We start from the raw sequence: 27796 nt of genomic DNA, 5'->3' as shown, positions 1-27796 counted from the left end.
CAGCTGTGCAGGACACAGGGAGCAGGTTAAACCTTGCTGGTGGATCAGCCAGGACCAGCTTTAGGAGTCTCAGCCTGGTCAGCGCTCAGCTGAGCCCTGTAAGTGGTACAAGGTCAGTGTCCAGACAGCTCCCACAGTGCAGCCAGGCACTCTGTGCGTCCATGGCTTTGGAAGAGGAGGAGGAAGACTCTGAAGGATGGGATCTAACCATCACCAAGCTCTCCAGGCAGCAGGGACACACCCTGGGTGGTTCCCAGGAAGGCCACACAGCTGGGGAGTCACTTCAACCCTTAGCAGGGGAAAGGAGACAAAGGAGAGCTGACACCACAGAACCAGTGTGCACAGGGAAGGTTTATTCTCATCACTAACACCTGGGAAGTGGTTTGGAGGAACAAAGGAATTGTCAGACTGGTAGGAAAAGCAGTTTTTTTTTCCTCCCATAAACAAGATGATAGCTGTAAAGAAAACTAAACCACAACAGCTGCTCACAGTGAAGTCCACAGGATTTCTCCAGCTCCCCCCGCGTGCAAAACCAGCTCTTCCCATTAAATACAAGAATAAATTGCTTTTCTCTGGGACTAGAGCCAGACCAAACCCTACTAGCAGCCACTCAAAGGAAAAGAAAACAACAAAATACCCAAACAAAATATATCTTCTTAATAAAAAGCATAAACCACTTCAGTTCTTGCAAGCACTCTGCTCACAACATCATTCCTGCCCTGCTTCCCCACCCCATTCCGTAGGGCTCCAGGGCAAAAGGACCTCAAGACAGCAGCAATACATGTGTGAAAAGGTGACCAGACAGACTGGGAGGGGACAGGTACCTGCAGACAGACACTGGCAGCCACCCACCCACTGGGGAGGGGAAACGGCCCTGCTGCAGCCTCCAGCTGAAACCAGGAGCTTCCCCAGAGCCAGCAGCTCTTCTTCAGGACATCTTCCAGCAAAACACTGCGTGGGACAAGGGCCCCTTCTCCGGGGCAGCATCAGCACTGTCAGAACAAAGAGGTAGGGCTGAGCTCACCCCTTCTGGCTGCTGGAAGGGTTTCCAAGGAATAAACCCCCATCCCCCATTTGCCATGGCTGTGCCATCCAGCACCCAGATCATCCACAGGGCTTATTTGGGATTGGCAAAATCCTACAGGGGGGTGAGGCTCCCCCCTGCCCCGAGTGCTGGCACAGTGAGGCCACGCGGGGTGCTGGTGACAGGACCAGCCCAGGACGTGGCACCTGAGGGGTCTGCAGGACACAGCAGTGGGAAGGGGCTGCTCCCCTCCAGCTCCAGCTGGTCTCAGAGCCTGAGGGGGAACCTGGCAGCTGGGACAGGCAGAGGACACCGAGAGCCAGAGACCAAGCATGCTTCACTGGGCTCCCAGCAGACAGAACTCACATGTGTGGTGTGGGCTGCCCTCACCCCGGGTTCAGCAGAGCCTCTGAGCCAAAGGCTCCTTCTGCCAGCACCCACCTCTGCTCAGGCACGTTTTATTCACCCAGGAAATGTTTTTTTCTTTCCTCATAAAGTGCAAGAACTTTGCCTCTTACTGACTAGTCAACTAGAAGCATCACAGCCCTCACAGCGGGGAGCAGCAGGCAGGGAGGGGAGCAACACCCCACATTCAGGAGCTCCCGACACAGCGGTCACTTCAGCAGGACCTCTGGCTCAGATATGGCCCTGTAGAGCACAAAGCCCATCTCATCAATTTCCTCTTCCGACAGCCCGGAGAACAGATTGATTTTGGGGTTGAAATAGGAAGGCAGGACTCCTTTCTCCAGGGAGGCCACCAGCTCCTCGAGCACCTGCTGGAACCTGTCAGCAAGGCTCTCCTCTGCCCAGTCTGAAGCAGCGTCACTGAGGTGCAGGATGACGTGGGTCACGGGGCTGCCACCCAGTTTGTGCAGGCTGGGCTGGCTCTTGCAGGCGCCGTTCAGGATGCGGAGGCAGAGCTGCCGAGCCCCGGAGTCACCAGCGTCCAGCTCCTTCACCCTCGAGACCTCCGCCCTGTAAAAGCTCTCCAGCCAGAGGTTTTCCACCAGTCCTTCAGGAGGAACAGCCAGAAGAACCTTGTCCTCCATTTCCACCACTGGGAAGAGGGTGATGCTCAGATCAACCTGATCGTGTTTGACTTCCAGCTTCAGCTCCCGGGAGGCCACGACGGGGTGGATGGCACAGCCCAGCAGGCCACCGATGGCAGGCCAGTTGATGGAGGCCACCAGCAGCTTGTGGAGGGTCTCGTTGAGCACGCTGGAGGAGAGGTACCGGCCCACAATGAACCTGTCCCAGGGGCTGCACCCACGAGGGAAATACCCCAGATCGATCCTCTTGATCATCCAGTACTGGGGGTTCCTCACCACGGTGTCCTCTCCCGAGATGAGGCTCCAGAGCCCGGCGTCGAGGACCACCGGGAGCATGAGGTGGATGTGGTCAGCTGCCAGGACCTCGAGGCCATCGAGCAGGGCTCCGCTGAGGAAGAGGCGGCCGAAGGGCAGCTCCGGGCTCTTGCTCCTCAGGAAGTTCTGCAGCTGGGTGCAGATGCTCCTGGCCAGCTGTGGGACAAGGGACACTTGGATCTCGGGCACGGCCAGCTGGCTGCTGTGTGAGAGGAGCTTCTCCTGCAGCGTGAGGCAGCGCAGGGGGCTGGACTTGACTTGAGGAGCCCCCAGAGGGGCCGAGGAGCCCCTGGGATCTGTAGGAAGGGAAGGGAGAAGTCACAGCTCTGAGCACATCATCTGAAACCCTCAGCAGCAGAGGGGAAGGCAGGAGTTGGGTGCCCAGCTCTCAGCACACCCCTCTGGAGGTGACACCGACCTCACCAAGGACTCCCATCGAGCCCACTGATGTTAAGAGCACTTCTTATCCATGCAGAAACCAAACCAACCCCAAAACCTGACTGCTCCCAGCCTCACTCCTCAGCCAGAGATGGGAACCAGGCAAGGGACTTGCTGCCAGGGGCAGAGAACCACAGAATATGCTGAGTTGGAAAGGACCTAAGAAAATCATCCAGTCCAAGTCCTGGCCCTGCACAGACACCCCAACAATCCCACCCTGTGCCTGAGAGAAGTGTCCAAATGCTCCTGGAGCTCTGGCAGCCTTGGGGCCATGACCATTCCCTGGGGAGCCTGGGCAGTGCCCAGCATCCTCTGGGGGAAGAGCCTTTTTCCTAAAATCCAACCTAACCCTCCCTGACACAGCTCCTGCTGTTCCCTCATGTCCTGTCACTCACTGGTCACCAGAGAGATCAGTGCCTGCCCCTCCAGCTCCCCGCACGAGGATCCTACAGACAATCCTGCTCTGGGTCCATTATCTCAGGACATGCCCTGGACCGAGCTGGGCCAGTTTCCCACTTGGAAAAACGCCATCTCCATGGGCAGCTGGACAAGGCAGCCTTTGTCTGCAGCAGCTCCGGAGCGCACCTTCCTGCAGGCACAGCTGACCCAGAAAACGAGCCCAGCCAACGCTGCTCCAGAGGAAACAAACCCCAGCAGCCCCTGCCAGGACACCCCGGGTGTCACCAGAGGTCCTGTTTCCACAGGCATTGCCTAAAAAGGGGCCGTGGCTCGGGAGCCTCCCAGGAGGGCAGGCTCAGCGGGGTCGGCTTTCCGGACACCGAGCTAAAAATAACGCGGCGCTCCCGGCACGGCCACCCCGAGCACGCCAAGGTGATCTTCCTGGCTGGGCACCAGGAGCCTCACCTGGCACCAGAGGCCGAGCTGGAGAGAGCAGAGGCTCGCTGAGGTCTTCCCTTCTCTGCTTCTTGGGGGGTTTTGGTGTTGTCTTGATCAACGCCAAGTCCTGCCAGCTCTCCTCCAGGGACTTCTGCTCAGCTTTGGGGTCGCCCTCATCCCGAGGGCTGGTGGCTCGGTCGATCAGCTGGAGGGAAGAAAAACCCAAGAGGACAAGATGTTATCTTTGTTTTCCATGAATTACAGCTGGCAACAGCTCCTCTGGAGCACACCTGTGGGGGGACAGCCCCACTCAAGGCTTCTGCTCAGAAAAACACCCAGTTTGGGGGGCCACAAATGTGCACATCATCTTCCTGCAGGTTTTACGTGGAAAACAGATACCCAAATACAACTTAAGTCCCAGGTGCCTTTTGGGATGGGATACCATATCCCAAATGCTCCAGGCAAACAGAACATGGATACATGGTCCCACAGGGTGGGAGCAGGCAGCTCCATGCCCATGGCACTGCTTCCAGCACCCGTGGCATTTGTGCCATATGCAAGGAACCCGCTCAGGAGCAAACGCAGAGTTTGGGGCACATCTTGCCCCACCACACCGGGGCCAACCCAGCTTCTCCTGGGCATCTTCTGGTGCTCTGATCCCCGCCCCAGCCTTACCCTCTTGACAGCCAGCGTGGCGATGGCCAGCACGGCCGCGCCGCTGACGCCCAGCACCAGCCTGGCGTTGGCCAGCAGCACGTCGAACACGCTGCCCAGCCCGTCGATGACACTGCCCAGCCCGCCGTTCTCCTGCCGCCTGCCCCGCTGCTGCCAAAACGCCGCCATGGTGGCCCTGCCGAGAACAGGAGTGTCACCCCGGGCCGGGGGACCTGTCTCCCCGGGACAGGCACAGCCGCAGGGCCGGAAGGTTTGGGGAACAAGGGGTTCCGCTGGGCCGCCTTCCTCCGGGACAAAGGCTCCCGCCGCCGCCGGGACGGCTGGGTGCGGCGAGGGAGCAAGGGTCACCCGGGGAAAAGACACCCCGGGGGAGGGACGGCCCCGGGAAGGAAGGGACACCCCAGCGAACGGGCGCCCCAGCGAAGGAAAGGGCACCGCGGAGAAGGAATGCACACGCCGCGGAAGGGTCACCCGCTCCTCACCCAGCCCTACCGCAAAGCCTCGCGGGCACCGGGGCGGTACCGCGGCCCGCGGGAAAGGGAGTCCTCCCGACCCCGCTGACCGAGGGGAGGCGGCACCGGGACCGGGACTGGGGCTGGCACCGGCACCGGGACCGGCACCGGGACCGGCCCGGGCCCGCGCGCGCCCCCGCGCCGCGCTCACCGCGCGCCCCCGGCGCGGCCCCAGCCAATGGGGGCGCGGGCTGCGCGGCCCCGCCCACCAGCGCGCGGAAGTAGCGCCCGGCCCCGCCCAACCCCGCGTGCGTCACGGCCGGGGCGGGGCCAGGGGCGGGGTCCGCCAGGGGGCGGGGCCTGCCGGGGCGCGGTGCCGCCGCAGGGTCCCCCCGCCCTTCCGCCATGGCGGCCACCGGCGTCCTGCCCTTCGTCCGCGGCGTCGATCTCAGCGGCAACGACTTCAAGGTGCGGGGGAGCGGGAGCGGGGGACAGCCCGGCCCACAGCGCCCCAGCGGGCCTGGGCCCCGCGGGGTTGTCAGGCCTGGCTCGGCCCCCGGGGCGGGGGAAGCCCGGCCCCGGCCCCGCCCGGGGTGGGTGACCTGGGGCAGTCCCGGTCCCGACCCCGCGGGGACTGCGGGGTCGGGAGATCCCTGACCCCCATCAAGCCGCTGTGGTTGAGCAACCCGGCCTTCAGCCCACGGGGTGCCAGAGAGATCGGTGATTCCCGAGCCTCCAACTCCCCATCCCATAGGACTGCCGACCCCAGCTCCCAATCCCGCAGGACTGCCGACCCCAGCTCCCCATCCCATGGGACTGGCGACCCCAGCTCCCCATCCCATGGGACTGCCGACCCCAGCTCCCCATCCCATGGGACTGGCGACCCCAGCTCCCCATCCCATGGGACTGCCGACCCCAGCTCCCCATCCCATAGGACTGGCGACCCCAGCTCCCCATCCCATAGGACTGGGCGACCCCAGCTCCCAATCCCGCAGGACTGGCGACCCCAGCTCCCCATCCCATAGGACTGGCGACCCCAGCTCCCCATCCCATGGGACTGGCGACCCCAGCTCCCCATCCCATGGGACTGGCGACCCCAGCTCCCCATCCCATGGGACTGGCGACCCCAGCTCCCCATCCCATAGGACTGGCGACCCCAGCTCCCCATCCCATGGGACTGGCGACCCCAGCTCCCAGTCCCGCAGGACTGGGTTTCCATGGCCCCCAGCTCCTAGGCCCCTAGGACCGGGTGATCCCAGCCCTCTAGTTCCCAATTTTATGGGACTGCTTGATCCCAATCCCTGCAGCTCCCAGTCCCTTAGGACTGGGTCATCATGACCCCACACTTCCCGTAGGACTGCTCGATCCCAAACCTCCCATGACCACAGAGCCTCCATCAGACTGAGATCCCCGGATCCTCATCCCGTGGGACAGGTGGTTTCCTCACCCTCCTCCTCCTCTGCAGGGCGGGTACTTCCCGGAGCATGTGAAGTCCATGACGAGCCTGCGCTGGCTGAAGCTGAACCACACGGGGCTCTGTTACCTGCCCGAGGAGCTCGCTGCCCTCCAGAAGCTGGTGAGCCCCATGTTTTGGGATGGAATGGGGCTCCCCTGTCCCGCTGGGGCCGTAGGATCCGACGGGAGCCTGCTCCCTGCCAGCCTCGTGGCTCAGCAGCGAGTGCTCCAGTGTCTAATAATAGCACTGAGCTACAACGTGTGGTTGAAATGGGATGCAGGAGCTGTCAGGAGTGGGGTTGGGATGGGCTTGCACTCGGTTTCACCCTGTTTTCCTAGAAAACCAGATTAAAAACCATGCTTAGATCCTCTACCCTGCAGCAGAAGGGAAGGGTGATGGTTACAATGGGGACAACCAAGGTTTTTGGGGCTTTTTTTCCTTTTTCTTTGCTGAAGTATGTAAAAAGCAGGAGCTGGCAGCTGCCTGGCTTTGTTTTTCGGGTGGTTCAAACAGGCCCTTGGTGGAGCTGTGGCTCAGCTTGGCTTTGGTGGTGTCCCCAGCACATCAGGGACCTCATCCTGTCAGCGTCAGACAAACTCAGTGCTTTAAACGCTGCCAGGCGTCCCCGTCCCCGTGCCAGGTGCAGGGAATCCCTCCGTGCCACTCCTGCCAGCCCTGCCAGGTGCTCGGGGCCCACAGCAAGACTGAAATCCTGGCATCCCGCCCACAGCCTGCCAATGCCTCGTGTTCCTGAGCAGGCAACAGCCGGGCTGGTGATGCTCAGAGGAAAACGTTTCCCCAGGGGAATTCCTCCTCCCCCAGCAGTGCCCACGTCTGCCCGTTTCCAGATCGCCCAGCTTCCAAGGACTGTGTGCACAGGGATCTGTTTGTGTGGGCATCCCAGAGCACCCCAAAGCCCACAGCAGGGCTGAGGTGTCCAGCCAGGGCTACCCCAGGGGATGAGGGCTGTGGAGGCAGCGCAGGCACGCTGCGCCAACCAACCGGTTTGAGACTGGGAGTGTCCCAGCAGCCCGGTGTGTGACAGGGCTTCAGCTCTCGTGGGATGGAGGAGCCTCCACATCAGTGTGGGGGCCCAACCCTTGCCCCGCACAGCCCCGGCTCCTCTCTCTGCTCACTGGGGCTTGCCTGGGGCTTCCCTGCAGGAGCACCTCTCCGTGAGCCACAACAGCCTCACCACGCTCCATGGAGAGCTCTCCGGCCTGCCCTGCCTCCGGGTGAGTGTTCCCCTCCTGCCTCAGGGGTCCCCAGGCACCTCTGGGATCTGAGGGCACACGAAGATCATACCTGGTTACCCTGGGGGTTCAGCAGGCAGCTGCATTCCTGCCTCTCTCCCCTTTGCAGGCAATCGTGGCTCGTGCAAACAGCCTGAAGAACTCAGGAGTCCCTGATGACATCTTCCAGCTGGATGACCTCTCAGTGCTGGTGGGTGCAGAGTCTTCTCAGCTGATGCAGGAGCCAGCTCAGACTCCTGGGTCCCATTCCTGCACCTTGGTGGCTCCTCGTGCTCCTTGGGAGCACCAGTCCCAAGCCCATGGCTGAGCTCCAGGGAAGCTGGCTGTCGGCAGGGTGACCCTCTGGCAATGCCTCCTTTAAAGGCTGATGCCATGGATGGGCTCCCTGGGTTCCCTGTGTGCTGCTCCAGCTCCTGCTGTGGCCCTGGAGATAGCCCCCGGTCCTGAGGTTTGGGTGGTGGTGGCTGGGTGTGGCGCTGAGGGTGACAGCTGCTTTGTGCTCCCATTTTCCCAGGACCTGAGCTACAACCAGCTCACAGAGTGTCCCAGGGAGCTGGAGAATGCCAAGAACATGCTGGTCCTTAACCTTGGCCACAACAGGTGGGTCCAGGCTAGAGTGACCATCTCCCCATCCTGGCCATGGACACCTCTGTTGGTCACACTTTGCTCTGGCTCCTGCTCTCTGCCCCTCCTCAAGGGAGACCCGGGGCTGCTGCAGGTCCTAGGCCCTCCTGAATTTCCCCATATCCCTGCAGCATCGACACCATCCCCAACCAGCTCTTCATCAACCTGACGGACCTGCTCTACCTGGACCTGAGCGACAACAAGCTGGAGAGTCTCCCACCACAGATGAGGCGCCTGGTGCACCTGCAGACCCTCATCCTCAACAACAACCCCCTCCTGCACGCGCAGCTCCGGTACGGCCCCGCTCCCCAGGCTGGCTCCCAGTCTGGCAGGGCTGGGACTGAGCTTCCTGCTCCCTCCTGACGCTCTCTCTGCCCCCCGGCTCTCCCTGGTCCTCAGGCAGCTCCCGGCGATGACGGCCCTGCAGACCCTCCACCTCCGCAACACCCAGCGCACGCAGAGCAACCTGCCCACCAGCCTCGAGGCCCTGGTGAACCTGGCAGGTAGGGCCCCACAGAGCCCCCCAGGGGCTCTCCCAGCCCCAGTGTTGGTCTGGCTGCTGGTGTCACCCCGTTGTTGCTTTCCCCAGATGTGGACCTGTCCTGCAATGACCTCAGCCGCGTCCCCGAGTGTCTCTACACCCTGGGCAGCCTGCGGCGCCTCAACCTCAGCAGCAACCAGATCACAGAGCTGTCCCTCTGCATCGACCAGTGGACCCAGCTGGAGACCCTCAACCTGTCCCGCAACCAGCTCACCTCCTTACCCGTATGTCCCTGCCCTTACGTGCCATCCCTGCTCGTGGTTCCATGGTTCCCCCTCACCCCGCCATCTCCCCCTTCCCCAGTCGGCCATCTGTAAGCTGACCAAGCTGAAGAAGATGTACCTGAACTCCAACAAGCTGGACTTCGATGGGATCCCCTCGGGCATTGGCAAGCTCACCAACCTTGAGGAGTTCATGGCAGCCAACAACAACCTGGAGCTCATCCCTGAGAGCCTGTGCAGGTAAGGAACACACAAGTGGATCTGCTGTGTCCCCAGGAGGGAACACAGAGGTTGTGTGGTCACAGGTCACCCTGGGCTGGCCTGTCACCAGCATCACTGTCCCACAGGTGCTCCAAGCTGAGGAAGTTGGTGCTGAACAAGAACCGCCTGGTGACGCTGCCGGAGGCCATCCACTTCCTGACGGATGTGGAGGTGGGCACCCAGTGCTTCTCTGCCTTGGGCTGGCTCCACCACAGCCTCAGCAGCTCCCTGGGACCCCAGGGCTGTAGGGTGGGCTGGATGAGGTGAGGGCAGGGGAGCTCAGGGCCAGTACCTGCAATCTGCCGCATGGTTCAGCCCAGGCAGGCCATGGAGCTCCTTCCACATCCCCTCATCCTAGTGATGCCTGGAGTGCTCCAGAGTTCTCCATCCCATGCCACACTCCCAAATGTCCCTGTGGGCATGTACTTCATCGAGGTCTCTGTGCCCTCCCTGGCAGATCCTGGACGTGCGCGAGAACCCCAACCTGGTGATGCCCCCGAAGCCGGCGGATCGCTCCTCGGAGTGGTACAACATCGACTTCTCCCTGCAGAACCAGCTCCGCCTGGCCGGAGCCTCCCCCGCCACCGTCGCCGCCGCCGCCGCGGGTACGCGTGCAGGGATGGGGGCACACGGCCCCCGCCTTGGCACGGCCCTGGGAGAGGCTGGGCAGTGAGCCCTGCTCCATAGGGTGCCCCACAGGCGGCGTGGCCGCCTCTCACCCCATCCCCGTGTCCCCAGGGAGCAGCACCAAGGACCCGCTGGCCCGCAAGATGCGGCTCCGGCGGCGCAAGGACTCTGCCCAGGATGACCAGGCCAAGCAGGTGCTGAAGGGGATGTCAGATGTGGCCCAGGAGAAGAATAAGAAGATAGAGGTAGGGTCTGGGGTGGGAGAGGGGCCCTGAGGGCATCACAATGTCCCTGGCCTACCTTGGGTGCCAGCAGAGTTCCGGTTGTCCCTAATTTGACCTGTTCCCATCCCACAGGAGAGTGGGGAGGCGAAGGCGCCAGACCTGAAGACACGGCGCTGGGACCAGGGCCTGGAGAAGCCACAGCTGGACTACTCGGAGTTCTTCAGCGAGGACGTGGGGCAGCTGCCCGGCCTCTGTGTCTGGCAGATCGAGAACTTCGTGCCCACGCTGGTGGACGAGGCTTTCCACGGCAAGTTCTACGAAGCCGACTGCTACATCGTGCTCAAGGTACCCGGGGAGGATCAAGGGTCCCCTGCATCCCCTGCCAGGAGCTGCAGCCATCCTGTCTCACACCCTGTCCTTCCCAGACCTTCCTGGATGAGAACGGTTCCCTGAACTGGGAGATCTACTACTGGATCGGGCAGGAGGCCACGCTGGACAAGAAGGCCTGTTCCGCCATCCACGCCGTCAACCTCCGCAACTACCTGGGGGCTGAGTGCCGCAGCATCCGGGAGGAGATGGGGGATGAAAGCGAAGAGTTCCTTCAGGTGAAGCCAACCCCCAGCTCCCCTGTAGCCCCCGACCCCTCCTATCCCAGCCTCACCCCCGCCCTGCCCCCAGGTCTTCGACAATGACATCTCCTACATCGAGGGTGGCACGGCCAGCGGTTTCTTCACCGTTGAGGACACGCAATATGTCACCAGGTACAGCTGGGGACAGGAGCTGGGGGGGATGTGTGGGGCAGGCAGTGCCCCATGTCCCACCACGGCTGTCCCTTCCCCAGGCTCTACCGTGTCTATGGGAAGAAGAACGTCAAGCTGGAGCCGGTGGCGCTGAAAGGGACATCACTGGACCCCCGGTGAGTGGCCAGGGGACAGAGGGACCTTACAGAAGGTTCAGCAGGATCCACCTGAGACATTATAGCTGCAGTTCTGTGGTGCAAATGGGCTATGCCAGTACCTTTCTACGAGAACATGGGTTCAAACCCCCCTTGGTGCCCTGCAGGGACCCCCAGGTCCCCATTCTCCCCCAGGAGAATGCTCAGCACACCCCATTCTCTCCTGAGTCCTCTCACCTCTCTCCTCCAGGTTTGTTTTCCTCCTGGACCATGGCCTTGACCTCCTGGTGTGGCGTGGGAGCCAGGCCACGCTGAGCAGCACCACCAAGGCCAGGTAGGGCTGGTGGGGGTGCCGGGGTGTGGGGAGCCCAGCTGCCATCTCACCTGCTGCCACTGCAGGCTCTTTGCCGAGAAGATCAACAAGAACGAGCGGAAGGGCAAGGCCGAGATTACGCTGCTCACCCAGGGCCAGGAGACCCCCGAATTCTGGGAGGTGCTGGGAGGCCAGCCTGAGGAGATCCGACCCTGTGTCCCCGATGACTTCCAGCCCCACAAGCCCAAGCTGTACAAGGTGGGGAGCTGCATCCATAGGGCCACCAGCCCTGCTGAGGTCCTGCTGCTCCCACTCACCTCTGTCCCGATCCTCTCTGCAGGTTGGCCTCGGTCTGGGCTACCTGGAGCTTCCCCAGATCAACTACAAGCTCTCCGTGGAGCACAAGAAGAGGCTGAAGGCTGATCTGATGCCAGAGATGCGCCTGGTAGGATGGGCCGGGGAGGTTCTCCCAGTCTGACCAGTGAGACTGGTTTCATGCCCCTTCTGCCTCCAGCTGTGCCCTGGGAGAGGGAGGTTCAGCCAGCAGTGCCTGGCTGGGGGATGCTCCGCTCTGTCGGGAACAGGCAGGGTGTTTTCCAGCTGGGAAGGCCTGCAGGTGCCTGACCCCTCTTCCCTGCGGTGCCCTCAGCTGCAGAGCCTGCTGGACACCAAGAGTGTGTACATCCTGGACTGCTGGTCCGACGTCTTCATCTGGATCGGGAGGAAGTCGTCACGGCTGGTGCGGGCGGCGGCGCTGAAGCTGAGCCAGGAGCTGTGCACCATGCTGCACCGGCCCAAGCACGCCATGGTCACCAGGAACCTGGAGGGCACCGAGTGCCAGGTGGGCATGGACCCCTCAGATGGGTGCTGGGTGCCTGGGAGGGGACTGAGGCTGAGGGTCTGTCACCTGCTCCCCAGTTTACACCTTGAATGACCGGACGTGGCACCTGGTGCTCTGGTCTGGTTGATGAGGTGAGGATCGGTCACAGGTTGGACTCTATGATCTTGGAGGTCTTTTCCAGCCTTAATGATTCTGTGATGCAGGTGTTCAAGTCCAAGTTCAAGAACTGGGATGACGTCCTGCGCGTGGATTACACCCGGAACGCCGAGACAGTGCTGCAGGACGGCGGCCTGGCCGGCAAGGTCCGCAAGGACGCCGAGAAGAAGGACCAGATGAAGGCCGACCTCACTGCGCTCTTCCTGCCCCGCCAGCCCCCCATGCCCCTCAGTGAGGTAGGGCTGGGGACCCCCATGAATCCCCCTTGGCGTGGGGCCGGGTGCTGATGGAGCAGCTGCGGGGCTGACACAGCTCATGGGGCCACAGGCGGAGCAGCTGATGGAGGAGTGGAACGAGGACCTGGATGGCATGGAGGGCTTCGTGCTGGAGGGCAAGAAATTCACTCGCCTGCCCGAGGAGGAGTTTGGCCACTTCCACACCCACGACTGCTACGTCTTCCTGTGCAGGTGACACCTGGCTTGTCCCCTCTCAGGGGCTGCTGGACCACCTTGTCCCCAACCTCCCTGCCCAGTCCTCCCGACTGTCCCATCCCTCACATCACTCCCTGTTCCTGCCCTCAGGTACTGGGTGCCAGTGGAGTACGAGGAGGATGAGGAGAAAAAGAAGAAGGGTGAAGGCAAAGGGGAAGAGGAGGGTGAGGAAGAAGAGGAGGAGAAGCAGCCCGAGGAAGACTCCCAGTGCATCGTCTACTTCTGGCAGGGCCGGGAGGCCTCCAACATGGGCTGGCTCACCTTCACCTTCAGCCTCCAGAAGAAGTTTGAGAGTCACTTCCGCGGCAAGCTGGAGGTGACACAGCTTGGGGGTGACACAGGGGTGCCCCAGCTTTGCCTCTCTTCTTCTTCGTCCCCTCTCTGCCCCTCAGGCTGAGGCAGGGGACAGCAGCAGAGATGGGGGCTGGCAGGGGGATGCAGCTGGGGCTTGGAGCTGTGTTTGGGAAGTCCCTATGCCCCTTCTGACACCCACCCCTGTGCAGGTGGTGCGCATGACCCAGCAGCAGGAGAACCCCAAGTTCCTCTCGCACTTCAAGAGGAGGTTTGTGATCCACCGGGGCAAGCGGAAGGACCGGGTCAGCGCTCCCCAGCCCAGCCTGTACCACATCCGCACCAACGGCGGGGCCCTCTGCACCAGGTCAGTGCCCCAGGGCTGCTCCGTGCCAGGCAGCACCCACGGGTGCCAGATCCAGGTGGGATACCTGCTGGCGGGCACAGCTGCTGGGTCTCCCTCTGATTTGTGCCTCGGGGGCTCCGTCTCCAGGTGCATCCAGATCAACACGGACGCTGCTCTGCTCAACTCCGAGTTCTGCTTCATCCTCAAGGTATGACGTGGCTGAGCGTCCTCAGGGCTGCCTGGGGGCCCTCCTGCCCCTCTGGGCAGCCCTGACTCCACTGTCCCCCAGGTGCCTTTTGAGAGCACGGACAACCAGGGCATCGTCTACACCTGGGTGGGCCGGGCAGCTGACCCTGACGAGGCCAAGCTGGCTGAGGACATCATGAACCACATGTTTGATGACTCCTACAGCAAACAGGTGAGCGGGGCTCAGTGCCACCTTACCTGGGTGACAGTGACCACCCAGGCCACACTCAGCCCCGTTCCTGCCCTTTCAGGTCATCAATGAGGGAGAAGAACCCGAAAACTTCTTCTGGGTGGGCATTGGGGGCCAGAAGCCCTACGATGAAGATGCTGACTACATGAAGCACTCACGGCTCTTCAGGTGGGCACTGGTCTGGAGGGGGACGCTCCAGTCTGGGCTGCTTGCCTGTGCTCTATCACATCCCTGCCCTCTACATGAGCCGAGTCCTAACAAACTCATGCCTGATGCTGTCCCTGTCCATCTCCCTGCAGATGCTCCAATGAGAAAGGTTATTTCTCCGTGTCAGAAAAGTGCTCAGATTTCTGCCAGGATGACCTGGCAGATGATGACATCATGCTACTGGACAATGGGCGGGAGGTGAGCTGGGGGCATGAGGCTGTCCTGGGCCCAGATCTTCCAGTGGCTCTGTGGGCTAAGCCCAGCTGCTGATCCTTTCTGCAGGTCTACATGTGGGTGGGCACCCAGACCAGCCAGGTGGAGATCAAGCTGAGCCTCAAGGCGTGCCAGGTAAGACTTCCCTCCATCCTGGGACTGTGTGTGGGAGGATTTGGGCACTTCCTTCTCCCCTCGGGGCCCTGATCTGGGTGCTGCAGAGCTCTGGGCTGGGGAATTCCAACCCCGGAGGTGGGTGAGGGCCAGGACCCCCACGGCAATGCTCTGCCCCAGGTCTACATCCAGCACATGCGCTCCAAGGACCCCACACACCCCCGCAAGCTCCGGCTGGTGCGGAAAGGCAACGAGCCCTGGCCCTTCACCCGCTGCTTCCACGCCTGGAGCGTGTTCCGCAAGCCGCCCACCTAAGGGCAGGGGGCACCCGGTGCTCCGGCCACGGCCCCCCTGGCACGGCTGGACCCCGGCACCCCGCGCTGCCGCCAGCGCCAGGCTCAGCCTGGAGCCGCTTCCCCCCGAGCTGGGGCCAGTGGGGATCACTGGGGCTGTCCCTCTGTCCCCTCTGCTCCCAGCACAGGGCCCAGCTCAGCCCCTTCCCTTCCTGGGGAGCATACGGGGTGGTGTGGGCCCCTGTCACACCCTGCTTGGGGATGCTGCTGCCCCAAACCAGTGCCGAGCTCCCCCCGTGACTGGGGGACAGGAGTGACTCCCAGTTTGGGTGGGAGGATGCTTTGCTAAGGAGAACTGGGGGGAGTGAGGGGCTCTCAGCCCTGGGCCTTACAGCTGGTCCCTGCTGTCCTGGGGGAGGGACCCCCAGCAGGGATCAGCCCATCTGAACCGTATCAATAAAGGCTGTACTTCTCACCTCAACTCTGTCCCAGGCTCTCACTCACTCCCAAGTGGGGTCACCCCCAACCCTGATTGTGCCCCTCTGCATCTCAGCACTCACCTGGCTCCAAGGCTCAGCAAACACCTGCAGCCCAGGCAGCTGATATTAAATGCTTTATTTTCAATATTAAAAACCAGTATTTTTAATAACTAAACAATGCTAAATTCATCTTACCAAAAAAAAAAAAAAAAAAAAAAAAAGATGAGGTTTGGTGGGGGAGGTTCTACCAGGGACGCTACAGCCCCGGCCTCGGCCGGCAGCAACAGAGCCCGAACCCCCCCAGCCACACACGTACCGCAAGAGAGCCCGGGGGGGCCACAGGTCCCCAAAAGGAGAGGGGCAGGGGCCAGCTGAGCCCTGAGCCCCGTGGGAACAGCCACCATGGGCCACGGGACAGACCGCAGCCCCCCAGGAGGACGAGGCCAGGCTGGGAGCCCAGGGGGGATTTGGCACAGTGAGACCCCCGGGGTGGGGCAGCCCAGCCTGGGGCAGGAGGGGGCTGGGGCAGCCCCATCTGCCCCCGCCCAGCACCAACATGGACCAGGACCAAGAGCCCGTGTGTAATTCCACAGCGTGATCCCATCCCAAACCCACCCCGTGGCAGGAATTAGTGTCAGAAAGGAGCAGCAGGCACAGAGCCCAACCTGGAGAATAGCCCTTGGAGAAGCCACTAAGAGAAAAAGGCCACCTGTGACCCCCCACCGTGCCCCTCCTCGGGCTGCTCAAGGCCTCTGCTGCCCACCTGGGAGCCAGGGGATCCCCGCTGGGCTCCCCTGGGGACAGTCCCTGTGCAGCAGCCAGAGCCTCCTGGCAGGCAGGGAACGGGGCTGTAAACTGCAGGGAGCTGGGCATGTAAACACAGACCAGGGTACGGGGGGGCTGTGCCCGGGGGCTTCTGGCCCCCCACTGCCCCAAGGGACCAAAACCGGGGGACAAAGCAGGGGTCCACAAGCCCCAGCCCTCCCCGTGGAGCCGGGGAAGCAGCAGCATCCCCCAGGAAGGGGGCTCTGGAGCAGGGGACAGTGACACTCGACCGTGTATAAAAAAGGAACTGATCTTCCCCGGGAAGAGTTTGTGCCCCACGGCCCCGGCTCGGGGGGCCCGGGGCCGGCGGCGGGCAGGGAGGTGTGTGGGGAGTGCCGGAGCCGGGCTGCAGATGTTAGAGAGGAGACGAGTCTACGTTACATGGGGAGGGGGCGCGGGGGTCCAGTCGAGTCGCGCATCCCGGGAATCCGAGCACTGAGATGGGTCAGGGAGGCCGGCGATGCCTGTGGGTGAGGCAGCTCCTCAGAAGGAGTTGGTGGGGATCGGGACAGGCATTCCTCCTGCTCCCCCTCCTCTACAAGCCCCAGGGATCACAACTCCATCCTCCCACCATGGATTAGGAAGCCAGGGCACTGCGCTGGGGTCCCAGCTCCATATCCCACTCCCACCCCAGGGACCACCAGCCCTTCACAGACCTCACTTGATGAGGATCCCCGTGGGCCGGGCCTCGTCCTCGCTGGTGTTCCTCAGGTTCTGCTCTGCTTCCTCCGAGGACCTGGGGCAGAGCAGGGTGAGAGGCACTGCCACGGCCCCTCAGCACCATTTACCCCATTCCCACCCCACTCACGCCAGGAAATCCTTCACTTCCTCCACGGTGATGTCCCCGGTGGTGTCCAGCGGGTTCTCCATGCTGCTGCTGGGGGAGTCGATGGGGCCGGGCGAGAAGGTGGCCGAGTGCTCCTCGGGGGACCCTGGGGAGTCACGGGAGAGGAGGGATTGGGGACAGCCAGGACGCAGAGCCAGGCTTGGAGCAGGGCTGTGGGACACCGTGTGTGTGCAGGGACAGGGTGGTCACTCACGGTCGCTGTCCGAGGGGGAGTGCTGGCTCTCGGAGCTGCGTGGAACGTGGGTGCCGTTCGCCTGTGGCAGCTTCGGTGTCACCGTTGAGCTGTTGCTGCAAGGAAACAGGGAGAAGTTATGGCCAGAACCAGTGTCACGGGGCGGGTGTACAGGGGTTCCCACACAGCAAAGCCCCCCACGCCCCCGAGACAGCCCACCTGAGGCAGGAGGTGTCCTGGAGCCGGGCGACCTCCAGCCGGCACAGCGGCTCCGTCACATTCCTGGCGCTCAGCGAGAAGCGCTCAAACTCGGATGGTGAAATCAGGTAGAAACCTACAGGGGGGGCAACAACGAGCCTCAGGAATCCCCCACAGGGCTGCGGGTGAGGTCAACATCCCATCGACACAGATGTCACCTGGTGTCCTCACCTTGGCCGTGCTTGGTGAAGACACAGGAGGCAATGCCACTGATGTCCTCCTTACGGATGCAGCTGTAGTGGACCTGGGGCCGCAGGCTGGGCACGGTGAAGATGTGGATGTCCCCCAGGTTGGTGAGACAGGCCAGGCAGTTTTCCAGCCGCTCTTCAGAGCTAGCACTGGCCAGGCTCACCAGGGCCACCTTCCGCACCCGGCAGCCCTCATGTGCTGTCAGCTTGAACTTGGTCTTGGCGCTCACTTTGGGCAGCGTGAACACCTTGGGGAGGAAAGAGGAGTCAGGCTCAGGGGAGAACAGGAACCTGCAGGGTTTAGGGGGATACCTTCCCCTTGGATTCACCACCCTAGAATAGGCATAGGAGTGCCACTAAAACCTGACTGGTCACCTCCAGTCCCTGCGTGATGAGGACATCCAAAGAGGACATGGGACATTTTTCTCTACCACAGTGGGACGCTGAGCCCCGCACTCACCTTGAACTGTTCCTCGGAGGAGATGAGCATGGAGTGGCTGCCCTGCATGTCGGGAGCCTTGGCCAGGTCCCGAGACACCTCGTAGGGCTCGGGCAGGGGGTTCCCCCGCCCGTCCAGCACCGCAATGGCCACCACTGGCGCCCGGTGCATCAGCTGGATCTCCTTCCCCAGCACCGCCTCCACCGCCCGCTCCGAGAACTTCTCCTGCGACGGCACCTCCAGGGCGTAGGCGAACACCGACCCGGAGTTGGTCCCTGCCCACATCGTGGGGCCGTGGTGGGCAGCTGTGGTGGAGCAGTGTCAGAGTCCCCTCCCCACAGACCCGGCCTGGGGCCTTTTCCCTGGGGAGGGAGGGACGGAGGGAGGGAGGGGGGGGTCTCACCATCGCGGAGGAAGGTGTCGGCAAAGTAGAGGCACCGCACGACCCCCGAAAGCGAATCATCGGCCGAGCGAGGCTCGATCCGCCGCTGCACCGGCGTCATCTCCACCTCGGGGGGGCCCGCCTGCTCCGCCAGCTGCGCGTTGGCCTCCTGCACCTGGGGAGGGGACACGGGGTCAGTCCCTGCTTGGTGGGGACGGGGAGCTGCCATGGTGGCCCCCACTCCATGCCCACCTTGCTGGAGGGGCTGCTGGCGTTGAGCCTCTTCTTGCCCGACACGCGGCTCTTGCGGATGCGGCGGAAGGACTGGCGCAGGGACTTCTTGAGGGACTTCACGCGGGACAGGGGCCCCTCCATGGCCAGCGAGTCGTTGGGGTGCAGCGTACACCTGCGGGCATCGACACTGCTCAGCACCCACCATGCCACTCCAGGGGGTCCCCAGCACCGAGGTCCCCCCATACCTGGCTAGCACGGGGTTGCGCCGGTAGTAGTCGAAGAGTCCAAAGCCGTGGCTGGTGCCGAAGGCCACGAGGTTCCACTCGGAGTGGAGGGTGACGGCGGTGACGGCGGCGGGGGGCACGCACTGCACCAGCACGCTGGGCTGGAAGCCGGGGGGGAAGTGGAGGGGCCCATTCCGGGGGGCCAGCCGGTCGTGGCCCTTCCAGGTGAAGCCCTCACGGTCCTGCAGCAGGTCCACGGTGGCCACGCTGACCGCGTGCTCCGACTTCTCGTCGCTCAGCTCCATCACCAGCACCTGCAGGGACAAGCACAGACAGGGGGACACGCTGGACCACCCCCCCCAGACAGCCAGCTTGCTGCACATCAGGGGTTAAACCCATACTAGGAGCCCTTCAAGGACAACCATGGGGGTCTGTAGCCGCCTCATGCTGTGGGTCCCCAGTGGGAGAGCCGAGAGGTGCTCGGCAGCCCCTGCTCTGTCCTTGCCACCTTACCTGCCCCGCCGTGCCAGCCACCACCATCTTGGCCGTGTACTTGCAGAGAGCGATCTTCTGCACGCCCAGGCGCGGGTCATCGCTGTAGGGATCAAAGCAGCCCACCTGCGGGAGGGGACGGCTGAAGGGACAGCCAGGAGCCCGCCCAACAGCTGTGGGACAGCCCCCCCTGCACACCCACATCCCTCCACCAGCTGTGGCACACGGGCCACTCTGGGCATCACGCCCAGGAAAAGTCTGTCCCCACGCACCCCCCGGCTCTGTCCCCCATGGTGGGGCAGACCAGCGGGACGGGGCCCACGGAACAAGCGTCCCTTGTGTCCCCACAGTGCGTCACACAGCAGCTGTGCCCTGAGCCGGGGGACACGTCCCCGGGGCGCAGCCGGGATGGCTCCGGCAGGTGCATCCCCCGTGCCCAGCTCTGGGTTTGTCCCCTCCAGTGCTGGCAGAGCCGGGAGGGTGCTGAGCTCCACGGTCGTGTCAGCTCGCCCAGGGGACCTCACCTTGCGGAATGGAGGCCACTCCTCCTCGCCCGCCTGGTTGAGGCTGTCGTTGTGCTCACAGTCTGTCTGGAAGATGTTGGCGGTGCCCAGCTTGTAGAGGGGCTTCAGGGAGACCCCCGAGGCGTCCCAGAACCGCACCGTGCCGTCCTCGTGCCTGGGCGGGGGGGTCCTGTCAGCGCGGGGCCCCAGCATCTGCCCGGCTAACAAGAGCTGCCTGTGTGCTGGCAGCCACCGTGCCAGAGCGGGGGGACAACGGGGGACAGCGCAGCGGGTGACACACTCGTGCCCGGCCAGAAGAAGAAGGGGCAGCCCACTCGAAAAGAGGGAGTGGATGCTACCACCATGCCATCCCACTCCCCCGCCGCAGGAACCAGTGTGGATGTGTCCCCCCGCGTTTTGGGTTTCCCAGGCCCCCTCCCTGCTGCCAGCCCACTCACCCGGTGAGGAGAAGCCCCCTCTGCGTGGGCTCCTGGGCCAGGTTCTTTCCCCCATCAATGGGCCAAGCCTGGAGGGAGGGATGGAGAGGGGATGGAGGAAGGGATGAAGCCCACCGGGCCAGGCTGGAAGAGGCTCAGGAGGACCCCTCCCCACCATCCCCATCACTGACCGCAGAGGATTGCCGGGGGCTCTGCTGCTCGCCCACACTGACGATCCTCTCCCAGAGCTTGAGGGGCACGTTGGAGACATGGCAGGAGCAGGTGATGGCAGAGGAGTGGAGAGGTGCCAGGTATGGGGCGGGGATGGTGGGCCAGCCCGGCGTCTGCAGGTCGATGGCCACCAGCTCCTCCTCCACCAGCACCACGAGGGCTCGGGGGTTCTCAAAGCCTGGGGAGGGGGGAGATGGCTGCTGCACGTGGAGACCCCCACACCATCGCCCGCTCCCTGGGTGGCCCTGGCAGGACGTACCTCCCTCGGGCACCTCTGCGCTCTGCACAGTGAAGAAGTCAATGACGCGGGAGGTGAAGTCGAGCGTGGCCAGGGTCTGGCCCTGCAGCACGCTGACGCAGTGCCTGTCACCGTAGCTGGCCCGGGGCATCCCCCCACTGAAGATGATGAAGGGGTTCCTGGGTGGGACGAAGCAGCTGCCATCAGACCCTGGACCCCCAAGTGGCCCGTGGGCCCATGCCCAGCCCACACACCTACCCTGACTCGCAGGTTCGCCAGAGGATTTTGCTGATGGCTTTGCAAGGGAACGGCCCTGAAACGAAGACACCAACACTGGTTGGAGCACTGGGATAATGTGGGGGATCAGCTCCCAACCCCAGAGCCCCCCCAGACCCCCATCCTGTACCGTAGGGGATGGTGGACATGACGGGCTGCTGGCTCCTCTGGCCGGTGCCGCTCACTGCCCACACCATGTACCCGCCGTCGCTGTGGGAGCTGACGATGCTCTTCCCACTCTGCTCCCAGGCCAGGCTCTCCAGCTGCTGCGGGGCCACACGGGGGGCTCAGCACTCGGATGGGGACACACACACGGGGCCACAACCCCGCCGGCCCCACGCCAGCCCCGGTACCTGGTTCCCCAGGAAGAGATGCTGGACAACACGAGTGCTCTGCTCCCACAGGACCACCAGCCCCCGGCTGTACCCGATGAGGAGCCGGCTGCCGTTGCGTGGGTGCTCCTGGATGGACTCCACGGGCCCCAGCGCCTTCCCACAGCGGTAGTCATCGGGGACACTGCGGGGGGACAGGCACAGAGGGGTCAGAGGGGGGCTGGGGGTGCTGGGGACAGGGCATGGGGCCCGCAGGGCTCTCACCTCTGCAGGATCTCATCTGGGAAGAGGGTTTTGTCCTCCAGCAGCGTCAGGGTGGGCAGGGTGACAAAGTACACGGCACCGCCCTCGGTGCCCAGGCAGACCATGGCACCAGCAGCCATAGGCAGGACCACGGTCACCCGTGTGATGCCAGGGGAGCAGCTGGGGGGGGGGGAACAGGGGCTGCCTCAGCACCGTGTTGGGTCTGGGGGAGCATCAAAGAGACCCCAAACCTCCCCTGCTCCATTCCTACATCCCCATCTCCCCGAGTGCAGGAGGACAGGGAAAGGGACAGCCTCAGTGCCGACAGCAATTAGAGCCATTAATCACCCCCGGGCCCTGCCAGCACCAAAAAAAGTCCAGAGCTGTTCCCTGCGCTCAGCATCTCAGTTCGGATCAGAGGAGCATCCCAGTGGGGAAAACACCACCACGGAGAGGACCTTGGCCACCATCCCGCCCCAGCAGGCCGGCTGCTCCCACGCGCCGTTCCCAGCTGGCAGCGGCACCGTGGCCGCAGCCCCGCGGGGGAGCGGCTCCGACCCCCCCAGACAAGTACTTAGCGCTGCCGGACCCTGGGCGTCCCGGGAGGCCGAAGCTGCGGGTCTCCTCCAGGTGGGAGCAGCCCTCCTTCTGGCACACCTCCCACAGGTGCAGCGTGTTGTCGTCCAGCAGCGAGAGGAGCCAGCCCTGGGGATGGCGGGACGATAGAGGGGTGTGTGAGGTGCTGGGGGCTGCTGCCAGGTTCTCCCCCGGGGACACCCACGTACCTGGCCGGGAAGGAAGTGCAGCTGGGTGACAGTGGCCGTCTCCTTGTGCAGGCCTGTCAGCTCCACACCCGGTGCGCCATATCTGGGGGGGCCGTCAAAGAAACAACGAGGGTAGAGCCCCCCCCGCCCCTTCCTCAGCAAACCTCAGGACCCTCGGAATTCCCTCAGGTCACAGCTCTGCCTGCAAACACCAGTTTAGCCCCCAGTCCCCAGGAGAGCCAGGGCAGAGCATCCTCGGCCGCACCCCATGCCAGAGCTGGCCATGGTACCACCATCCCCATCTGGGACCCACCAAGCACCTCCAGCTCCAACCAGGACGCTCTGAATCAGCCTGGAATCCACCAAGCACCTCCAGCTGGGACACTGCAGGTCAGCCTGGAATCCACCAAGCACCTCCAGCTGGGACACTGCAGGTCAGGCTGGGATCCACCAGCCACCCCCTACCGGGGTGTCCCAGGTCAGGCGGCGGCCAACGCACACAGCTGGGGTGGGTGTGCGAGAGGCGCCGGGAGCCCCGGCACACAGCGGCAGCGGGGTGGGGTTCGGCATGCGCCGGCACAGCCTCACTCACCCGACTGGTCCCGGCTCCTTTGCTCGGCAGGAACCACGGCAGGACCCGCGTAGCAGCTCCAGCACCGCACAGAGCAGCCCGGCCTGGCATCCCCAGCGCCCCCAGACCCAGCCAGCTGCTCCCCCCCAGCCCGGTGTCACCAGTACACTGTGCAGCCCCATCTGGGCATGCCGTGTGCCGGGGGTACTTGCCCCTGGCCACCTTCTGGTGCCCTCAGCACAGGGAACCAGCCCGGCGGCTCTGCCTGGCCAGACCGGCAAGAGCTGTCTGGCAGTGCTGGGCACAGCTGAGCTGGCAGAGCCAGGTGACAGCCACGGAGTTTTGGGGAGAACAGGCAAGAGGGCATGGGAATGAAGCAGGGAGCACACAGAGGGCTCTCGGTGCTACGTGCTCGGGGGATGCCACCCATCCTTGCTCATTCTGGGGTCTTTCCCCACCCAAAACAGTGCCACAAGAGCCATCAGGGCAAGTGGCTCAGGCACGCTAGTGTCACCAGCATGTGGAATGGGGGTCCAAGTGCGGGACCCCCAGATGCCTCAGGAGACCCCCCCAGGCGCTGGCTGCCCCTCAGTGCCGGGCTGTCTGCAACCAGATCCGCCCAGCCCGGCCGGGGAGCACCCAGGGGTGCCCCCACTAACCAGTAACGCCAGTCAGGCCAGCTCCGGCTGCTGCCTCGCCCAGCCCCGGCTTCCCCGGCACCGCCAACCTCCAGAAGCATCACTTTGGAGGCAGCCGGAGCGAGGCCGTGTAGGCACGGGGTACCACGCTGGGTACCACCCCAAAACCATCCCCGCAGAGGATGCTCAGGGCATCGCAGCCCCCCGCAACCGCATCCCCGCGGTGCCGGGGGGAGGGGGGGCTCAGCTGGGACCGGCACCGCGGGCCAGGCGGGCGAGTGGGGCGGCCGGCGACGTCGCGGCCGGGCTGGCACCCGGGCGGCCCCGGCAGAACAAAACACGCCATCTTTGTGCTCGGGAGGCAGCGAGCCGCCGGCCTGGGGGAGGGGGAGTGCGGCCGCCCCCCACAGCCCGAGCCCGCTGCGGGCGCAGCCGCCCCCGCGCCCCCACCCCGCATTCCTGCGGCGCGGGGCCCCCCGAGCACGGGCCGCATCCAGCCCTGGCCGCCCGCCAGCAGCCCTCTGAAGTCTCCCTGCACGCTGCCGGCAACAAAGCCCGGCCGGCCCCGCTCGGCGTCCCCCCGCTTCGGCCCCCCACCCGGGACCGGGCTCCGCGCCCACCGCAGCCCCTCTCCCCGGTGCTGGGCCGGCCAGAGCCCCCGCTGCCCCCCCGAGGGCTGCGTGGATGACAGGATGGACAGGAGCCCCCCGGGATAAGCGGGGTAACAGCAGGAAGGACCCCACTTGGGATGCCGTCCGGGACGGCCGAGCCCCTTTTCTCCCCCCCGGCGTTTTGGGCGAGGTGGGGGTTTCCTCCAGCCGCCCCCTCGCCGCCCGGCCCAGCTGCAGCACAGCTGGACGGAGGGATGGACGTCAGCCGAGTGGGGGCTGCCGGATGGGCCAGAAGCAGCACAGCCACGTCTCCAAGCATTCTCCGGGATGGGGACAGCCGGAGGAGTGAGTGCGGGAGGGTCCGGGAGGTCCTTACCTCCTGCTCATGTGGGAGGAAAAGGATACAGCTTGACGGCTCCCGCCTTGGTGCCGATGGCCATCACACGCAGGACGGGGTCGTAGGCCAGGGCGCTGGGCTGGCTGGGGAAGCCGTGCTCCACCGTCTGCCATGGGGACAGGCACGTCAGAGCGGGACCCCCCCACCTCTGACACCCCCAAACCTTCCACAGCCCCCCTCACCCCCACAACTCCGATCCCGCACCGGCCTGAGCATCACCCCTGCGAAGGGGGATCACGAGGATGCTGCTCTGTCCCCCAGTGCCACCAAGGAGGGCCTTGGGGAAAGGGGACATCACTCCTCACCCAATTTCCACCCAGCACCCCAAAACCCAGCCCAACAGCCACACCACGGGCCGGGGTAAGGCTGACCTTAACGAGCTGTCCCAGCACCCGCCAGCACTTTGGGGGTGGGACCCCCCTGCTCTGAACCTCGGAGGTGGGGACACCCCAGGAGAGGCGAGCGGGACCCCCACTGCGACATCACCGGGCGTCCCCGATGCCGGGCGGCAGAACCAGGCGAGCGGGACCCGCCAGCGCCAGGGACGTCCCCGCCGGAGCCGCGTGTCGCCCGAGGGCACCTTCCCAAGGAAGTCCCGGCCGTCCGGCGTGCCCGGGCTCGCCGGCTGGGGAGGGGCTGCCCTGGCAGCGGGGGGCACCCACCGGCCCGGCCCGCGGTGCGGGGACCGCAGGGCTCCCGAGGGCAGCTCGGCTGAGCAGCGACGGCGCGATCAGACGATACGGAGGCCGCCGGAGCCAGACTGGCCGGATCCTGACCTGCTCCCTTTGTCTGGGGCATCCGAGAGGCGCAGCGGGGCGGCTTTCCGCACCCGCCGGCGGCAGCCGCTGTCACCGCCGCTCCTGCTCCCCTCCCAAGGGACACCTTCAGGAGCGTGAAAACGTCCCCAGCCCATCCCAGGCGTCCTGGCCCATCCAAGTAGGTCCCAACACGTCCAAGGGGCGAGGAAGTGGATGCTCGCGGGTGCCGACCCACGCAGGGTCATGCTGAATCCCCCCCGGGATGCACGCTGCCCTGGAGGACGGAGCTGGGACAGCAGCAGCACAGGGACACCACAGCGATGCTTTAGGCCAGAAACCAACACGGTGACACCGGCAAAGATTCCCCAAAAAGCGCTGTCGCAGTTCCCCAGCACTCCCAGTGCCAAAGGGGGACCCGGCTCAGCCCCCCACCCGCAGCCCCCGCTCCCGCCCGCAGCGGGGCCGCATCCGGCAGGCTGTGCCGGCCGGCCAAGGCGCGCTCCCGGCCAAATTACAGCAAATCCCGGCAGATCTGGAGCTCGGGAGGAAAAACAACCCGTAATGGGAGGCAGGTGGGCAGCCGGCGGCCCCAGGGCTGGGACGGCCGGAGAGGGGCTCTCCTCAGCCTCCCCCCAGGACATCCCACTGGCACACACCCACCCTGGGCACTCGTCCGGGCAGGATCCGGCCGTGGGACCGTGCTCCCCAAAAACAGGGGGGCTCAGGCTGGGCTGAGCCTTGCACCCCGGCCAGACCCTCACCCACGGCAGAGAGTTGGGGGGCCAGGGCTGTGCTGGGCAGGGGGAGCTGGCTCTGACCCCTCACCACTGCACATCCCGACACCCGCAGCCCCTCCCGCTGTGGGACAGCCGGGGGTCGCTCCGGTGCACGGCAGCGTCCCCGGCAGGAGCTGGGCAAGTAGCCCACAGCAGTGCCAGGACGCTGCCGAGTGACGGACAGATGGGCACGGTTTGGGTTCATCCAGGGGGCACTGCCGGTGGTCTCATGCCCCGCGGCCAGGGCAGGAGAATGGTCCCGTTGGCACAGCCCGGTATCCCGAGGGAAGGGTCTGGCACCCCAGGGCTTGTGGGGGTCGCTCCAGGGTTGTTTGAGTGTTTCCCACCCCAAATGAGGGGGGCAATTGGTAAAACTCGGAGGGAGGAGGGAGACAACCGCTAACCTCTCATGTCCCCACAGAGACACATCTTTGGGGTGCCAGGGAACCCCAAAAGCCCAGGGGGTCATTGCCACAGCCCTTCCGGCTGACACAGGGGGTCCAGCCCCCCAGTATCCCACCCCTGGGGAGACTGGGGTGAGGGGCTGAGCCCCACATGGGGGATGCAGCCAGGGATGCTCCAAGGCCAGACAGGGTGCGGGACCGCGGGTCACCCCAAAACGCCCGTGAGCGAGGCCTCGGGGAATGCACGGGACAGGGGGAGTGCGGGAACCGGGGCGCTCCAGGGAAACCCCCCAGGAGGGGCCGGGGACAGGGATGTCGCGCTGCTGAGGGGGTCGCCTCCTCTCCCGGAGTGCCCGGTGCCCTGCACCGCACGGGGAGGAGCGCAGCCCCCCCGGATCCGCACCCCGCACCCGGCGCTCCCGGTACCCGCCCCCGGGGGTGCATCCTCCCGCGGCGGCCCAGCAGCCTGTCCCGGGATCTCCCGGCCAGGCAACCCTGCCCTTCCCGCGTGCCCCTTCCCCGGGAGCGGGGAGGTCCCGGTGCGCGGCTCCCCCGGGGGTTCAGCCGGTCCCGGGGGGCGGTGCCCCGCACGCTGCTCGCCTCCCCGCGGGCAGCATCCCGCCGGGGTACCAGAGCCCCGCGCCATCGGGGGGCTGCCCGCACGCCGCACCCTGCCCGGTACCCCCGGTGCCTCCCGGCGGTCGCCGCCCCCCCGGGATCCCCCGCCGCGCCCCCCGCTCGCCCTAGACGCACCTTGCTGAAGGCGAAGAGGTCGTGGCGGAGGCGGTCGCGGTGCGGGTCGGCACCCTGCCGCCGGAACCGAAACTTCATCATGGTTGGGCCGGCGGCGGCGGCGGTGGCGGCGGCGCGGTACCGGGCGGGGCGGGCGCGGCCGGCGGTCCCGGGGCCGGTCCCGGGACGGCGGTGGCGGTGGCGGTGGCGGGGCGCGGCGCGGGGCGGGGCGGGGCCGGCAGGGGGCGCGGTGCCGGTGCGGGGTCCCCGGTGCCGGTGCGGGGTCCCGGTGCGCGCGCCCGCCGAGCCCGGGCAAGCACCGCCGCGGCGGGGGCGGGGCGGAGCCCTGATGGACAGCTCCGCCCGCCAATCACCGCGCGGCAACGCGCGCCGCGCGCCGCGTCCCCGCCCACCCGCGCTGCGCCTGCGCCGCCGCGGCCGCCGATGGGATATGTAGTCTTGCAACTCAACGCCCTCTGCACTGGGTTTATTTATATTATTTTTTAAATCCTCTTCTTTCGGTGTCTTCCCTCCCCGAGGGCATGGTGAGAGATAGCGAGGATACCCCAAGCCTGGTCATCGTGGTCACAAAGACCCCACAAACGCGGGGTGTCGTGGATTTAGGGTCTCATGGGGTGCCCCACAGCCATGGGGTGCATCAACATGGCGGCGCCCCAGCTACTAGGCCCGGAGCATCCTGCCGGCTCCCAGAATTAGCATTCGAGCCTCATTCCCGGCTGGCGACTCATTAT

The 27796-nt window shown here is 64.9% G+C and overlaps 3 protein-coding genes across 5 annotated transcripts; 1 reads left to right on the top strand and 2 right to left on the bottom strand.

Annotated features, from left to right (window-relative positions):
* Positions 1 to 333: 333 nt before the first annotated feature.
* On the bottom strand, positions 334 to 4983 carry MIEF2 (mitochondrial elongation factor 2). 2 transcript variants are annotated; one of them, XM_068207238.1, is made up of 4 exons: positions 4821 to 4983; positions 4339 to 4513; positions 3691 to 3868; positions 334 to 2684 (listed from the first exon to the last, which is right to left on the bottom strand). In XM_068207238.1, exons 2-4 carry the CDS (start codon positions 4504 to 4506, stop codon positions 1639 to 1641), a joined length of 1392 nt encoding a protein of 463 aa, XP_068063339.1. In that variant the 5' UTR covers positions 4507 to 4513; positions 4821 to 4983; the 3' UTR covers positions 334 to 1638. The 2 variants fall into 2 exon arrangements, with proteins under 2 accessions (XP_068063339.1, XP_068063338.1); XM_068207237.1 differs by having other exon boundaries at positions 4831 to 4953.
* Positions 4984 to 5106: 123 nt separating this feature from the next.
* Positions 5107 to 15072, top strand: FLII (FLII actin remodeling protein). Its single transcript, XM_068207229.1, has 30 exons — positions 5107 to 5258; positions 6256 to 6366; positions 7410 to 7481; positions 7609 to 7689; positions 8014 to 8099; positions 8255 to 8416; positions 8523 to 8626; positions 8713 to 8888; positions 8968 to 9125; positions 9233 to 9317; positions 9604 to 9751; positions 9885 to 10018; positions 10130 to 10342; positions 10423 to 10602; positions 10676 to 10758; positions 10839 to 10913; positions 11143 to 11226; positions 11292 to 11463; positions 11546 to 11650; positions 11855 to 12046; positions 12250 to 12438; positions 12530 to 12669; positions 12784 to 13009; positions 13197 to 13351; positions 13478 to 13538; positions 13620 to 13748; positions 13828 to 13934; positions 14066 to 14171; positions 14256 to 14321; positions 14481 to 15072. Exons 1-30 carry the CDS (start codon positions 5196 to 5198, stop codon positions 14613 to 14615), a joined length of 3798 nt encoding a protein of 1265 aa, XP_068063330.1. The 5' UTR covers positions 5107 to 5195; the 3' UTR covers positions 14616 to 15072.
* Positions 15073 to 15191: 119 nt separating this feature from the next.
* Positions 15192 to 27244, bottom strand: LLGL1 (LLGL scribble cell polarity complex component 1). Of its 2 annotated transcripts, none has more exons than XM_068207231.1 (23): positions 27066 to 27244; positions 24383 to 24480; positions 22179 to 22260; positions 21983 to 22098; positions 21415 to 21573; positions 21172 to 21334; positions 20949 to 21084; positions 20801 to 20855; positions 20564 to 20721; positions 20265 to 20482; positions 20095 to 20162; positions 19658 to 19811; positions 19155 to 19259; positions 18663 to 18955; positions 18436 to 18589; positions 18205 to 18358; positions 17823 to 18106; positions 17346 to 17610; positions 17136 to 17250; positions 16938 to 17032; positions 16706 to 16829; positions 16554 to 16633; positions 15192 to 16361 (listed from the first exon to the last, which is right to left on the bottom strand). In XM_068207231.1, exons 1-22 carry the CDS (start codon positions 27144 to 27146, stop codon positions 16555 to 16557), a joined length of 3156 nt encoding a protein of 1051 aa, XP_068063332.1. In that variant the 5' UTR covers positions 27147 to 27244; the 3' UTR covers positions 15192 to 16361; position 16554. The 2 variants fall into 2 exon arrangements, with proteins under 2 accessions (XP_068063332.1, XP_068063331.1); XM_068207230.1 differs by having other exon boundaries at positions 21968 to 22098; positions 27066 to 27241.
* Positions 27245 to 27796: the final 552 nt, after the last annotated feature.

This window comes from Anomalospiza imberbis, chromosome 16 (genome assembly GCF_031753505.1).
Source record: "Anomalospiza imberbis isolate Cuckoo-Finch-1a 21T00152 chromosome 16, ASM3175350v1, whole genome shotgun sequence".
NCBI classification, from domain to species: domain Eukaryota; kingdom Metazoa; phylum Chordata; class Aves; order Passeriformes; family Viduidae; genus Anomalospiza; species Anomalospiza imberbis.
The sequence above is the reverse complement of the archived record's forward strand: the minus strand, read 5'-3'. Positions and strand labels throughout refer to the sequence as shown.

Coding starts and splice junctions, on each gene's coding strand:
- MIEF2 (XM_068207238.1), bottom strand. CDS start 4,506: ATGGCGGCGTTTTGGCAGCAGCGGGGCAGGCGGCAGGAGAACGGCGGG. Junction 3,869..4,338: donor CCACGCTGGCTGTCAAGAGG/GTAAGGCTGGGG, acceptor TCTTCCCTCCAG/CTGATCGACCGAGCCACCAG. Junction 2,685..3,690: donor AGCTCGGCCTCTGGTGCCAG/GTGAGGCTCCTG, acceptor CCCTTCCTACAG/ATCCCAGGGGCTCCTCGGCC.
- FLII (XM_068207229.1), top strand. CDS start 5,196: ATGGCGGCCACCGGCGTCCTGCCCTTCGTCCGCGGCGTCGATCTCAGC. Junction 12,047..12,249: donor TGGAGGGCACCGAGTGCCAG/GTGGGCATGGAC, acceptor TCTGTGATGCAG/GTGTTCAAGTCCAAGTTCAA. Junction 12,670..12,783: donor TGCTACGTCTTCCTGTGCAG/GTGACACCTGGC, acceptor TCCTGCCCTCAG/GTACTGGGTGCCAGTGGAGT.
- LLGL1 (XM_068207230.1), bottom strand. CDS start 27,146: ATGATGAAGTTTCGGTTCCGGCGGCAGGGTGCCGACCCGCACCGCGAC. Junction 22,261..24,382: donor AAGGCGGGAGCCGTCAAGCT/GTATCCTTTTCC, acceptor CGGCCCCCCCAG/ATATGGCGCACCGGGTGTGG. Junction 22,099..22,178: donor TGCACTTCCTTCCCGGCCAG/GTACGTGGGTGT, acceptor CGCCATCCCCAG/GGCTGGCTCCTCTCGCTGCT.